Genomic DNA, 15,731 nt, shown 5'->3' on the forward strand with positions numbered 1-15,731 from the left:
ACTCTGTGGTGTGATAAATATAGATGTAAATTATTAAAGTGAACCACTCTGCCTCGGATTGACTCTGTCAGTCTTCAGTTCTCATACACACTCAGTGCAACTGTTCTATTATAGTTTCACAATACTCATTAAATATCTCACAGTGATTTATATGTGATTTATATATTTATATGTGTCTACAGCAGGTAAACGTTCCGGCTCCCAACTCTAAAAACACAATAGTGTGGACGGTATTTTATATAAACTTATATTTGTCAGATTTTTAGGTCCTGAGCACTGACAGGCAGTGGCCCTATTGAAATTGTAAGGATTATTTTTTTCAGGCAAATGAATTGGCTTTTTGGGGGCTTTAACATTCTCAAATTCTTACCAAAATTTGCAGAAAATTTGAAAGTGGTGAAAATTTTCTTTTCATCTATTTTCTGTTATTTATTTATTTTGTTCACTTCGTGCACAGAAGTGAACTGTGCAGAATTCATTTAATTAAAAAATGTTTTTAAATTTACATAGTGTAAGATATTGTGCAATTAATAGATGGTTGAAGTCCTGCTAGTTTTAGGGGCTCAGTATCTTGCACCAGCTGGTGTGGCTCCCACACAACCCTGGTCTCCACATCATGGAGTTTGTCTATTATCACATGAGCACACAGAAGATGGAGCAACCTGTGTGTGTTAGATTAGTGCTGCTGAAAGTGTGCTTACTCTAAATACTGCTATGACTTTTAATTAATGGAAAATTAAAACTTTTCAAGACATTATTTTTGAGCACATGTAGGGTTTTTAATACTGATGTATCAACATAAGAACTATTACTTAAATTATTTAAATATGTAGTATTTTTGTTTCTGCTCTTTCCTTGCACAACTTCTATTAACTATGTTATATGACTTTATGAAGATGATGCCATCAGAGCGAAGTCAGAGTTCCCTGTGCACAGAGGCGCTGCTTAAAACACATTGTATTCCCACTGCCACTTTGTGTGTCATACACCAGTGACAGTACATTATTATTCAAGATTCAAAACTTTATTGTCTAATAATGACTATCTATCTATCTATCTATCTATCTATCTAGCTATCTAGCTATATCCATAGAGTAAAGTTGGAATCTTGAATATTGAGACAGTTTTCTGCCATTTTTACTTGTAAAAGGCAAACATTAAAAGGCAAACATTGGCCTCCTCCCTGTTAATAAATAAATGGTGTATTATTCATCTCTAAATATATATTCTGAGAGCGACAATAAGTAATAAACCTTTTCGTAATAAAGTGATTCTGTTTCTGACACCAGGCCTGATCAAATGTGGTGAAATGGAGAAGCGGTGGTGGCTGCTCGGGCTCCTGTTACTGGCAGGAGACCGGGGCACTGAGGACATTAGATAAACCCACAGTAACGTCCAGCACGTGTGAGCTGTTCCTGAACGTGGCCAGCGGGCTGCAGCACTGACTCCACCGACAGTCTGTCAAACACAGAGAGACGGCAAGCTCAAGTGGAGGCAGCGCCAGCTCGTAGAGGCACTTCCGGTGGCAACAGAAGCTGCCACTGGTTTATAAAGGCGGTTGACGCGATTTGCAGTGACAGCTGCCGCCTGACAGTGTGTAAACAAAAGGCAGAGGCCAAACAGAGGCAGAGGCCAAACCATGTGATATCACAGGCAGCAGCTTTAACATATCAGTGGCAGTTTCTAATGACACCGGAAGTGCCTCGACGAGCTACTGCTGCCACGACTTGAGCTTGCCCTCACTGCAAACACAAGCAACACAGCCGACATGGCGGACTGGGGTGAGAAACTAAGTTAGAGATGATAGCTAGCGGTCCATCGGCCGCTATCGCCCCGTCTCCTCAGTTTTTTAACCGCCTGACACCGAGTTATTGTCGAAGTCTCTCGGTAGATGTGGATCGTTCTAACCAATCTCCTTTTGTCGTTCTTACAGACGCTGACACCTTCGAGCCGGAGGAGCAGAACCAAAAGGCGGTAGTGGTGGACAAATGGGAAGGCGAAGACGAAGAGGAAGATGTTAAGGTGAGCTAACGTGGCGAACAACACACACACACGGTCCGAGCGGGGGTCGGACTCCGGTGAACGGCCAGAGCGTAGTTAACCGGTCCGGTGGGTGTGGAGCTAACGGCGGGTCCGAGCTCTGCCGCCCTGGCTCTGGTGCCATGCTTCACCGCGGTCTGTGGCTGCCTGTCAACCCCCGAGCCTGGGTTAGCTCCGCGCTAACTAGCTAGCTAGGCTAACTCATGTGGCTCCAGCGGGCAGCCTGTACTTACTCCAGCTAAGCCGACGGGGGCTATCACTCGGTTTTTAGCGCTCAAAGGCAACATGTACCACGATGTGTTAGTCTACCGGCAAAGCGGTTTGGTTTTTAAAAGATTCCTGATCGTCATTTTTGTATTCTAAAGCTGACAGCCGGCGATGTAGCTCATTTGACAGCCGGGCTAAATTAAGATAAGCTATCTTAAAGCTAACCTCCTCCCGGGCCACTGAGCTAGCAAACCCACTAGCTCCCGTTAGCTATCGCGCAAAATTAGCTTCAACCTCGACGACAGCGTAAGTAACTTTATTGGTTCGGTCTATTTAATGAATGTTACTGGTTATTTCCCAGTTGCCTGCATTTAGTTGGTTTATATGAGATCGACATTTTGAGTGCTGTCCCACAGCTGTAGTTCCATTTTACCATGAGGGGGCTTTAGCTCGCTAACCGACTCATGCCGCAATCAGATGAAATCCTCATCTGGGTTTGATGACTCAACCGATCCAAGAACGAGGCCTGGAAGTTTCCCCCTTTTTACCACGCGAGTGTGACGGGAGACAGCTGTTCACCTGGTGGAGAAGTTACAGGTTGTTTTTAGCTGAGTGTGGACACGGTCGCTGTCCAGAAACCTCCGAGAACTGACCCAGGGAAAGTGCTGGGAGAGGCCTCTTCAATTGTTCGGGGGTTCAGTCCCATATGGAGGCAGAAATAAAGAAACTGATGATTTCGTGTCCCCGAGCCACAGCTGGTTTTATTAAGCTGGCAGGATGTGATGCTCGTGGCTTACCAGGAGCGATCACAGCCAATTGTTCAAATAAAATGAGTTAGTAACCCTGAAGTGGATTGTGTGGAGTTATTGCTGTAATTAGAACCTGTTCCAAAATACAATAGCTTTCTTGTGTTAGCTCATTGGATTATGTGTATCTGTGTTGTAGAGTTTTGTCCATTTTACCATTTAGTTTGTCAAGTATTCAGTTTGTCAGATAAGATTCGATTCTCACACTGATGTTTTCCAATAATAATGTATCTCATCATATGGAAGGTTTATATTAAGCTACTCATTAAAAAATCCAAAACCAATCAGTCATTATACCCTGTTAAATGATTCATTTAAATCTATCAATCAGAAATAATCGTAGCTGTAGAAATTCATTGATCTGTACATATTTTTGTAATATCAAAATATGTAGTACAATTTTCAAATTGCAGCTATACTGATCCAAATGATTATTGTATAAACTTGTGATGCTTTTATTTGACATCATGCTTTTACACAAATTGCCTGTGTAGAATCATTATCAACAACAATTATGCCACCTTCTTTTTATTTCTAGGACAACTGGGATGATGAGGAAGAGGAGAAAAATGCAGAGGCGAAAAAAGCAGGTATCTATTTAATTTTAACCTGTTAAAATCGTATTTATTGTATTTAAATCAATGGCTTAATTACATGCCTTCAGCAAATTTAACTTTGTGTATTTCTATTTTCAGAGACAAAAGTTTCTGAAAAGAAAAAGTTGAGTGAGAAAATCAAAGAGAAAGAAAATCGGTTAAAGAAGAAACAACAGGAGCAGCTGGAGAAAGAGCTGGAGGATAAAGTAAGGACCATTTCATTAAAAAATGTCTGTATAAAATAGTAGTCCCCTCGCTTTTAATGTTGACTTTGTGGCATTTGTCATTACAGCAAGCAGAGCTTACTTCCGAAGAACAACTCGAAGAGAAGTTAAGAGTGCAGAAATTACAAGAAGCTGCAGACTTGGAGCTAGCAAAAGATGCTTTTGGTAAGACGATCACTGATCAGGATAAACAAAACATAATCTGCCCTCCTCCATGTTTAAACCATTATAATGGTTGTGAGTTTTATTATTTATTACAAAATAATAATTGAACATAAAATTTACACTGTAAATATAAGTTTTTTTTATAATTAATGTATACAGAATAATGCTAAGTGTTTTGAAAAAACATCTGACAGTTTTCATTACAATTGTTCCAGACAATAAAGTAGAAAGGCCTGTTTTGAAATGTTGTCATAAATCAAGTGTGTGAGAAGTATAGCAGTTTTCAGACATGACCTAATGGTAAAAAAAAAACTATCCCATGAGCCAAGTGTAAATATAACAAACTGAGTTCTTTGAGAAATGTGTGTTTATGTGCCCTCTAAAGAAATATTGAACTATCTTTTAATGTCTTATATTTTTGTGCAGGTATCGGCAGCAGCACTTCGAACAGTGTCACTGGGATCGATGCCATGTGTCCATCTTCCAAAGAAGACTTCTCCGAGTTTGAAAAATTGTTGAAAGAAAAAATATCCCAATTTGAAAAATCTGTGCATTATTCAAGTTTCTTGGATTCACTGTTTCGGGAACTCTGTATTTCATGTAAGTTCACCTTCTCATCACTAGATTTCATTGAACATTGTTGATTATTAACACGATTTCTTATAAAGCAGGTTCGTCTAATACTTATTTTTCTGCTTCTTCTTACAGTGGAAGTAGATGACATGAAGAAAGTCAGTAATTCCCTGTCAGCTCTACTTAGTGAAAAGCTGAAACAAGAAAAAGTAAGATGATGCAAAAAACTCTTGTGTTTTCTCGCACATAAATTTAGATCTGTTCATATTCAGTAGGGGGTGCTGTTCACCTTGCAATGTCACTTGATGTGTGCTCATCAAGTTTATTCTTAAACAATCATGTGATTTAGGTAATGAATTTAAATCAACAGTGCTATAAAGTATTTATTCATTCAAGTGAAACAAGTAACATGTAAGTTTAGCAGCTGAATACACATGAATAATTTCGTTCTTTGAATTGTTCATCCTTAAATTCTCAGATCAAACTAAAAAAGCTTTTTGATGCAAATCTTTAATAATTCATCTTTTATATGTTTTTAAAAGTGGGTTTTTTTGTGCCGTTGCAGCAAAACAAAGGAAAGAAGAAGAAGAAGGGGGTGGTAGCTGGAGGCGGTTTGAAAGCACAGCTGAGAGACGACCTTGACTATGCATCATTTGATGGTGGCTACGCCCAAGACTACGAGGACTTTATGTGACACTGGCTCCATCACTACTGCCCTTTCCTTCTCCCCACCCTCCGAAACGCAGCTGTACCTTTTCATGCTTTCCAGTGCCATCCTGGAAAATCTGAACTATGTGTTGCCCCATTCATCTTGCTTCAATGACCAGAGGGACTATACCAGAGAGCACCCAGTCTCACCAACTCTTTATGTTCATACATATGGAATTGCCTTTTCTCCGTCTCATTCAGCCTCAACTCACACACTGATAATAATTAAGTATCTGTTGGGTGACCCAGCTTCAACAACGAAGAATACATAGTAACTGCTTTTGTCTGAGTTTTGCAGGGCTCATTTTATGATTGAATGTTGCCCCTGTCAAAATGGCAGATACAGTATTGCAGTCTACTGACATAGAAACACAAGGTTCTATGCAAATTCCTAAACCAGAATGTCATGTATATATTATAGGTCTCACTTACCTGTGGATGGGTCTCTTACAGGAAAGTATATAGTATCTATAACTTTGGTTGCCAAATGCAGAACAATTATTTAGTACATACTACATCTTTATCTCCGGAAAGGTTGCATTGTGGGTGATTCTGAGACCGATGCAACATGTAAGTAATAGTTGTAATTTTACAGAGCACGTGACATTCATTGTAAGATAAAAGGGATCAACAAGTATAATAAATGTGACTTTAAAACTTCACAGCCATTCTCTTGATACATCTCTGGAATATCCTTTACAATTTTGAGCATAGGTATTTTTCGTGCATGACAAGAGCAATTTACTAATTTGATTTATACTAATGCAGAAAAAGTATAGATCAGGCAAGTGGATTCACTTTCTACAACTGGTCTCCTAATCATTGCTTCTGCAGGCTTGTATCAAGTGTGATGAGGAGCGGGGGCTTATGGGCTTCACCCCACCATGTCTTCATATGGGCTAGTTAGTTGAAACGGGCATATTTCTCCTGTTCTTTTCTAACAGTTGACCAGTTTCAATGTTACATGGACAATTGGATTATGATCATGACAATGATAATAACGGAAATACACCATCTGCAGTGTTTTATAAGCATCTAATTTAATAAACCACTGGTCAAAAGGACAAGTTGTTTTTCTGTCTTTGTTTATAACCTTACTGCAAGAATCTTACATGTATTAACACAACAGCTCACTGATGGCTGTTTATAAGGCACATGTAATAAATACTCTATTTACAGTTTCAAGTAAATATTTACCACAGTACAGTTGAAAATCTAAGTAAAATAATGTAGAACAGTCTGGGGAAGAAGCTGCAAGATATCGAGGCCTATTTGTTTAGTTACGTGGGGAAAAAAATACAAGCCAATATAAAAATGTATCAAAGCAGAAGGTTCACACTGTCCATCTGTTGGAGGTAATCATTTGGGCTCCATGTTGACCTTCAGTGTTCAGATTTTGGCCTCTGCACGTTTTCCTGTGGGGTTTCTGGTGCTACGTCTACGACTGCTGCGAGGTGCATTGGCTCTCTGCCGGCGCCGGTTCTGCCTGCCGTCGCCTCTCACCACACTTGTCACTGTCTGACCCTGAGAGCTCTGCGAGGACTGGAAAGCATTCTGGTGTGTCGCCTCCCGATCTCCGCAGGTGAAAGACAGCGCCACACCCTCATTGCTCTTCATGACGCGAGACGTGCCATCGGAGGTGCCATCGAAGCAGCGTCCAAGTGCGATCTCTTTAGCTGTGCGGGGATCCTGGTCTGTCACTGTATAAATTCCATAGTTATGGCCCAGAGGGTCAAGAGGCGCCAGCATAGTGAACTCATTGGTGTCGTTGTTGACGGCAAGGGGCAGATGGTTGACCAGATACTCCTGAAGCATTGGGTTGACAAGGTCTCTCTTACAGCTTCCTTGTGGGATCACTTTCACCAGGGTTCGGTCGACACGTTCCTGATCGTACAGCATCCCGCTGCACTTGAACTCCAAGCACACAGCTGAGACAGTGTTCTGGTCCATGTCGCGGATGCTGCGAGTGTCGCGGAGGCCATACAGCTGGCCCACTGTCTTGGGATGGGTGCCACCCATGTTGCGGGACCTCACATTGATCTCATGTGGACTGGTGATTTTAACCTTAACATAACAGGCCCGGTATTCCATGGGCTTGGGCCACCAGCTCAGGTAGTCCTCAGTCCAGCTCATTGGGTCGTCTTCATTGAATGGCACAGTGTTGTAATCATAGCGGTCTCCCTCCACTCTTGAGAAACGGAAGTGTGCTGCACTGAAAGGAGCTTCCTCACAGTCTTTCAATTTCTCAAATTGGTACACTGGTCCGTTGCCTTCCTCGGCTGCGTTGGGACTGGGTTTTGCCACGTTGATGCTGAAAGCTGTTTTCTTAATTCGTGGGTCTTCGTGGTCGGTCCGCCTGTAGTTCAGTTTATCCAGGTACGGCTGGGGCACTCCAATAAGGTTGGGATTGAGTTTGGGAGCAGAAGGGACAGCCTCCAGCTCCTCCCCTCCAAGGTTGGCCATGACATAAGCAGAGTATGCATCAGCTTTTTGTTCATCACAGAAGGCAGGAAGACAGGCACCGTTCGAGCCAGTGATTACACTATCGAATCGTCCCCAGGCACGTGGGTTTGAGGAGTAGCCAGCTGTCGGCTCCATGTTTATGAGACTCACCACAACTCCCTCCACCTGCTCACTGGTCATGAAGCGATCACTGCGGAAGGCCCTCACCTTCACGTAACACCTGCGATTCTCTGGGACATCCAGGTTGAACAGCCGTCTCTCTCTGATCTCCATGTTACCAATCAAAAATGTCCTCTCCTCCCTTTTGCCTCTTCTTTTCTTCTCCACCTGAAGACTTCCCTCCTCCTCCCACAGGCCGGTATCAGGGTTCAGTGACCACAGCTTCATGGTGTTCAGGTGCTCAGACATCTTCACCTGAGCCGAATCGAGGAAAACTTTCACCTCACCCGCATTCAGGGGCTCATTGTTTTCCTCACCCCTGAAGTCCACTGAGAACATACCATAGGTTCTTAGAGGTAAGGTATCTCCTTCACTTCCTACAAAATTGAGATCACTTTGAGCTACAGCAGCTGTGGAGACGTCTCTTGGGTCGAGAAATGTTATACTAGCTTTCACATTACCCGTGAAGGCTTCACCATTCTCCTTGTAAAAGGAATTGGGTGGAATCTGGATCTGAACCATTGCCTCTTGGCCCTCTGCCTCCCCAAGCTCCAAAGTGTTGGTTTCTATTGAGCTGATGGTGACAGGGGCTTTCTTTCTAAGAAGTTTGATCTCATGGTAAACAGCCCCTCCCTTGGTGTTAAATGGAAGTACCTTTGTGCTGTTGACAAATTTCTGCATGTTGTCCACAAAAGTCAGGACTAGCCTCTCTGTGTCTGGAGAGACCTGGATGGAGAAGGTACCTTTGTAGCCCGTGCGACTGATTCTGACTCCATTCATAAAGATATGGCCAAACCTCATTGGCTCACCATTATCTGCTGCAATGGCCCGACCGTGCACAATAGACTTGGTTTCCACACATTTCTGGCAGCTACACTCAGTCACCACCATGGTGGGGAGTTGGTAGCCTTGGCATGTAATCTGCCTCTTCTCCATGTTTTCCACCCCACAGCAGTAAGCCACTTTGTCTTTGCATCTGATGCCATTGTCCAGCTTCCCAGAACATGTACTTGAAGGGCACTTGCCCACATCGTAATATAATGACTCTGTGCTGTTTTGGTAGCAGTCATGTGGAAGACGGATGAGGTGGGATTGAGGCTTGGGGTTACATGAGTGCTCATTTCGACCTGTGTTTGAGATACAGAAACAAAAACTGGGATTTGGTTCGATCCTACTGCTATCAAAAATACAGTATATTCATTGATAAAGTATTTATTCCACATTATTGTATATTTATTATGATTATTTATTTATTTGCAACACACCTAGGACCTTGAGTGTAGCTGGTTTGGTCTTGATAGCACCAGATGGACCACTTGCTCGGCAGTAGTACTCCCCAGTCTGCTCCAGATGCAGATCCTTTAGGACCAAGGTGCTCCCAGTCTGCCTCTCCAGGAGACTGTCGTTATGGAACCTGTTTGTGTCACACACAAGCAAAGACAGACAGCAGAAGCAAAGGCATGAAATATATCTTATATCTGAGGGAGTCTACAGTTGATCAGCGACAAATATGTCAAATCATACCATTGGTACTTGTCTGGCTGTGGTGTTCCCTCCACCTTGCAGCAGAAGGCAGCAGTTTGTCCCTGCCTCCTGACCTTGCTGTCGGGTTTGCTCAACACATGAAGTTTCTCTGACAAATTGGAGATGAAATCAAATTATTGTTCATGTGTTAATCTGATACAGCTGTAGCAGGTGATGTGAACTGTAATCCGCGGCCATGGATTTTACCTATTCTCTTCAGCTGGATACTGAGGACAGAAGTGCGTTCAGAGCTGTAGGGCACAACGATGTCATGGGCGACGTGACCCTGCAGGCTGACCGACAGCGTGGTGTTGCCGTCAGGGCAGACGCCGGGGATGCGGAAATGTCCGTTGTGGTCAGTCAGGGTGAGGAGCTTTCCATTGCGAAGGATCGTAGCTCCTTCAGCGATGAGACCCCCAGCCCCACGTACTGAGCCCAACAGGATGTGCTCTTCACACATGCATGCGTCACACTCAGCGTTCACCTTCCCCACCACACACTGCAGGGAACAATCTAAGCAGTAGAACAAAACAAACACAAACATTAGTGCGTCACAGATCCAATGTAGTTCTGCTTGTTCAAGAATCAGATTGCAGGATAATTTCTTCAGCTTAATGATGACACATCACCTGTCTTTGGGCACTCAGGTCCATTGCATATTTTCTCTTCGACTTTAAGGCCAATGCAAGGCACAGAGTGAGACCGGCAGTTTCTGGAGCGTAGCTGGACCCTTACTTCACCACAGGAGGCGGGGCATGGGCTCCAGTCTGACCAGGGGCCCCAGGTTCCCTGAGTGTTCACACTGATAACTGTTGGAAAATTGAGTAAAAATAATCTTCAAACGTGCCCAGATTTTGATATTTGAATGAATCTTAAAGGGGCTTCAAGAACAAACCTTTAGGACAGAGGAAGCGGACTGCATAGTTAGAGCAGTTGCGTTCGGGACCTTGCTCCTCGTTGAGGCACCAGAAGCCCACCGTCGGGTCTGCATGGACCGTCTCCCCAGTGTCACGGGCTGAGACCCATTCAGTGGTTCTGGCCTCAATTGCCCGTGGCTTCTCACACACTCTTGCACGGTAATAGAAGCGAATGGCCTCCAGCTGCTCGTAGTCTCCACGACCTCCAGGGTGATCAACGTTGAACCATGTGGTCCACTCGTAGTTTTCTAAAGAGTGAAGAAATGAATATTGCTCTGAGTAGCAGCTCATACTTACTGAGTTCAGTATATTTAGAGACAGGAAAGTGACTAAACCAATAAAAAGGCCTTGTACTCTTTTAAATATATAATTTGTTTAGAAATCTAGAACAACCGTTACCCTCAGATTGGTAGACAGCAGGACCAGACTCCCTGTTGTCCTTTCTCCATGATTCTGCAATAGACAAATCAAGATTTAAAATCCTGATTGAATGCCTTATTTGTGTCATGCATTCATACACGTGTTTCAGTTAGTACTTCAAATGTTGCTCATCATTTAGAGTCTGCCAATTGCAGATATTAGACCTAAGGCAGCCACTCTGTCTGACATGTAGTTCTTGGTATTTACTTTAGGTCAAGTAGCGTGTGATGGGTGAGACATGTTAAAGACAAATTCAATTTAACTTCTAGTGAACAAAATTTGTTTTATGAATCTGAAATGTTTCAATATCTGATACCTAATGTTAATATTGCGTATACTGTGCATACATATAGATAAGTATTTAAGAAAATGTAAACATGTGCACATAAACATTTTCATTTGACGTTACTGGGGTAAAGGTTCAGTGTATATAATTTAATGACATCTAGTGGTGAAGTTTCATATTGCACCTGAATCCCCCCACACCTCAACCTCCCCTTCCAAACATGAAAGAGAACCTGTGGTAGCCTTCAAACTCATAAGGGCTTTAGTTTGTGCAGTTATGAATTCTGTAAAAAACATGGCAGCCTACATGGAGAGGACCCATTCCTGATTTTGATTTTGATATAAACGGCTCATTCATAGAATTTAGAAAAAACACTAGTGAAAACATAACTGGGTTTATTTTACATTCAATATCTGCCAATAGATCCCTTCACCTAAATCTTACACCCTGGACCTATAAATATTTCTCTGTAGATTTTTTGTTAGTCTGTGTTATTACCTTGTCTACTGTCTCATTGTGTTGCAAAGCGCAACTTTGTGTTTTGTTGTGTAAACATGTCCCCATCTCACTGTTATTTAAAATGGGTTTTCCAGTGAGGCTGAGTTGCCACTGACATATCAGCGACTTTGTGAGAGACCCACCTTGAGCAGACACAACAGTGGCTGCAGTGATTCCCCAGATGAGCAGAAGAGGCTTCAGTGACATTTTCATCCTCCGTCGTCACCTCTGACCTTTGAACTTTCAACTCAGGTTTGTGCGTTTCACACCAGGAGCTCAAAAGAGACTGAGTCCACGAACAGAGACCCCTGTTGGGAAGAGAAGATCAGGATCAGATGAATGTGAGGAAACAACAGAAACAAATGAAAACACTTGGATATGAGGAAGTTAAACGAAAAGAAATACTTCAATTGAGTTTGCGTTAAACTTGAATAAAGTGAATAAAACAATAGAACAAATGAAAAATCGGTGTTTAAGGAATCATTCCATGCTTTTTTTGTCTTTTCTGTTTTAGGGTGAAAAAACATGGCTGGACAGAGTCCCCCACTCAGATTACACATCTGGGTTATCCATCAGCATCTGTCAGGGGAGCGCTCAAACATTTCTGCATCCACTGACGAAACACTGGCAACACAATCCAAACACCCACGCATACACACACACACACACACACACACACACACACACAAAGATACACACACACTCACAAACACACACACACAAACATACACAAACATACACACACACACACACACACACACAAAGATACACACACACACACACACACACACACACTCACAAACACACACACGCACACATACACACAAACACACGTACTCACCGTTTGCATTTGTACACTGGCAATTATTTTCACCACAAAATCATTTGTCACTGAAAATATTGATATATATATATTTATGAAATAATTAAAACATTATCTTTGATCAGGAGGAGCCACATGCGTTAGAATAGAGTGTTTAATTAGGTTGACAATGATTCCAATTACAAATGACAATATTGAAATAAAAGACACTCAAATGAGAATAAACTGTAACATAGCATTTTTTACTGATGCTCTTAGTTGTACATAAAAGACCCATCAGCTGCATTAAGACCAGGATATTTTCTGCCAATATAAAAAGTACAGTTGAGCCAAGACAAACTTTTTGCTAATCTTTTTTTTTCCCCTTACCTTCTTGAGCTCAATATCCTGTTATTTTCTTTTTTGTCTCCCCTCTTCCTGCTCTCTTCTCTCACTCTGGTCCAACACACTCCTTCACTGTCTCTTTTATACGTCTGTGCCTCCAGCGCCCCTGCCTCTCCCACCTCCCCTCTCGGCAGTGAGCCAAGGTGTCTTTTGATTACACTATTATCCATACAATTTATCACCTCCATTGTACGCTCGTGACACGCAATGGTTTATTAAATAGTGCTACGTATGAAAGAGGGACAGTCGGGAGGGGGGGTGCTGGCTAACAAATGCGTGGTGTTAATAAATCGACCCCCCCGTGTTCAAGATCAATGCTGATTGAGTCTAACAGGGCATTTGTCTCCTCAGCCTGAATGTTTCTGTTTCACAACTGTGCAGAACAATCACAACGAGATCAGTATGAGATCCTAATACTGCACATTAGCTTTCTAATGTGGGTTGGATAAACCCCCTTTGAGCACCAATGAGACTTGAAGCACAGGAGTCAGTGGACATTTACAGTAATTCTTTCATTTATGATTTTTTTTATTCATGTTGACATTTGTGGCATCCAGTAAAAAACTATCTGCAGGAGCGATTTATCCAAATGGAGAAAATATTTGAAAACATTCAAACTGAATGTGATGCGGTTTTTAAATAGAAGTCCAGGCTGCTGCTGTTTTATACATCATGTGCAGCTACGCATCTGCATCATGTTACACAATGCAAACAGTCCAGTTACAGTTACATGACTGTTTGACTAGAGGCCTTTTCATTTTAGATCTGCAATCACACAATGTAAATTTGACACAGGCAGATCGTTGAGTAGATTGTATTATTTCAAACAGAAACTCATGTCGGTGTAACTTTGACTTAAAAATAATGAAAATTAGGTAAAAGGGGCAATAAGCTGAATCTTGTTTCACTGGGACCATAGGGTCACTCATACAAATGCAGAGCAACATAATCAACTTTAACTGTGTATTTCTGGCCTCGTAAATGTAAATGTAATCTTCTTTGGCTACTTTTTCTTTTGCTCCCTCCTCAGTGAAGTATGTGGCTCTTCTGGTTCTAAAAGCTGAAACCATCACTATGGTCATCAGCAAGTTGCTGACTTTGCCTGCTTGTTTTTACAGCTGCTTTACTTCTTGCTTCTTTACTGAAAGCAGCCGGATAAAGTGACAAATATTGAACCCAAACAGTCAAGTCTCAGGCTGGACAAACCAAAACAATGAGCTGAAAGAATCTGTAAAGCATTGATTGCAGAGCCAAGTAATTCATTTCAGAGCATCTCCATAGTGCACACACACAATGAAACCACATGGGATTAGATCAAAACAATTTGACAAAAAGACAAGGTTGTTTGGACATAAATAGCAAACACAATTGTTAAAAAAGTGGAATTTTAAATTATTTTGAACCAATCTCTGTTATTACATTTAAACCAGGATATTATTGTCAAAGAAGTGATGATTCTCAGAGTTTATCTCAACATCTTTCTTTACCTCTGCAGAGGAGGCTGTTTTCACGCTGTCCATTTATTTTGTTCTCTTGTTTGTTTGTTTGTGAGCAAGATTGCACAAAAACATTGAAACTTGGTGGAAGGTTGGGTCACAGAAGAACCTTCTGATCCAAATCAGGGGCCAGATGCACGAATTTAGTTCTACATCCTTTAACAATGCAAGATTTTAACTTTTCAACATTTTCTTGGTTTTCCCAGGGAACAACTCCCGGATCCTGATGTTAAAAAATGCTGCACACAGGTTTCTAATATCTATGAGTGTCGGGAATTTGGTGCGAAGAGAAAGAATCTGAAGACGTCTGGCAGATTCTCAGGATACATGTGTACTGGCCATGTCTGTTAGAGATCCTGTAATCCTCAGTATCTGTTATTTTTCCACACAAAATTCAGCAGTTGACCTCATCGTGTCAATTACAAGGCACGATGAGGTCAACTGAAACACCCAGGAGGGAGGATTAGAACCTGCTGCAGCACCTCCGTCCTTCCAGACGTCTTAAAGGTCTCAGACGAGGTGAGAGGACAAATGACTTTTTCTCAGCGGGAAACTCAGCTTTGAATCGAGGTCAATCGGTGGCTGCACACCTTAAAATGTCCTCGTAATGGGTAGATGCTCCCTATGACTGGGAGGAGGCAACCTGAGCAGGAACAGGGTCAGAAGACGAGTCAGTCACATTCAACAACCTCCCTTCATGTTTGTCTCCCACCAATTATTGTTTTTTTTTACTCAGCAGAGGTGAGGAAACAGAAACCAGGAGAAAGAAAAAATCAAAACAATACTACATGTTGGTCTGTCAGACATGAGACAATAAATGATTTCATTTGAGTTTCACAGACTTTGGTTCAGACGTCTTGGCTCAAACTAAACTAACAGCAGCTTTTAACATCCTCAGTCAAATTGACTTATGTTCTATTCCAAGTGAATTCTTTGTGAAATTAAAAGCTATTCATGTGCAATATTACTACGTGTAGCATCATATTATGTCCAATGTCATGTGTAATATTACTTCCATATTACTTCCTCCTATGATCATTGTTATGCTTTCTATTGGCACTTAAGTTTAGTATTAGTTTACTGTCTCGTGTAATTTTATTTCTGTTATTAATTCAATTAGGCACCGTCAAGAGTTTACTTCGAGATTAATAAAGTTGATCTTATTTTATCTTATCTCATCTTATAATATATTATCTAATCTTAGGAGAAAAGCTCAAATGGCTTAAATATATCTAACATTTACCAAACAGATAATGATATCCCCACCAGCCTGTATACAGTGCACGGACTCCTGATGTCAGTAGCTTTCTGTAATGATGTCTTTTTCCAACTTTTACAAGACGTTCAGTGAGGACAACTTTATGACATGTTCCAGGTCGTCAAATGACTTTGTAAAAAAAGGGGACGACAGCGGTTGCGGGTAATGATGTGGAAAAGAGTTA

General features: G+C 41.8%; 2 protein-coding genes across 2 annotated transcripts; one reads left to right on the forward strand and one right to left on the reverse strand.

Annotated features, from left to right (window-relative positions):
- The first annotated feature begins 1,659 nt into the window (after nt 1-1,659).
- On the forward strand, nt 1,660-6,386 carry eif3jb (eukaryotic translation initiation factor 3, subunit Jb). The gene is made up of 8 exons (XM_053420759.1): nt 1,660-1,781; nt 1,934-2,022; nt 3,592-3,643; nt 3,749-3,855; nt 3,942-4,038; nt 4,465-4,638; nt 4,747-4,820; nt 5,177-6,386. The coding sequence occupies exons 1-8, from the start codon at nt 1,769-1,771 to the stop codon at nt 5,303-5,305; spliced, it is 735 nt and encodes a 244-aa protein (XP_053276734.1). The 5' UTR covers nt 1,660-1,768; the 3' UTR covers nt 5,306-6,386.
- Nucleotides 5,263-12,866, reverse strand: cilp (cartilage intermediate layer protein, nucleotide pyrophosphohydrolase). Its single transcript, XM_053420746.1, has 9 exons — nt 12,779-12,866; nt 11,730-11,894; nt 10,782-10,835; nt 10,361-10,630; nt 10,095-10,274; nt 9,673-9,978; nt 9,466-9,574; nt 9,207-9,355; nt 5,263-9,068 (listed from the first exon to the last, which is right to left on the reverse strand). Exons 2-9 carry the CDS (start codon nt 11,797-11,799, stop codon nt 6,709-6,711), a joined length of 3,498 nt encoding a protein of 1,165 aa, XP_053276721.1. The 5' UTR covers nt 11,800-11,894; nt 12,779-12,866; the 3' UTR covers nt 5,263-6,708.
- Nucleotides 12,867-15,731: the final 2,865 nt, after the last annotated feature.

The sequence above is a fragment of the Pleuronectes platessa genome, chromosome 1 (genome assembly GCF_947347685.1).
Source record: "Pleuronectes platessa chromosome 1, fPlePla1.1, whole genome shotgun sequence".
Lineage (NCBI taxonomy): Eukaryota > Metazoa > Chordata > Actinopteri > Pleuronectiformes > Pleuronectidae > Pleuronectes > Pleuronectes platessa.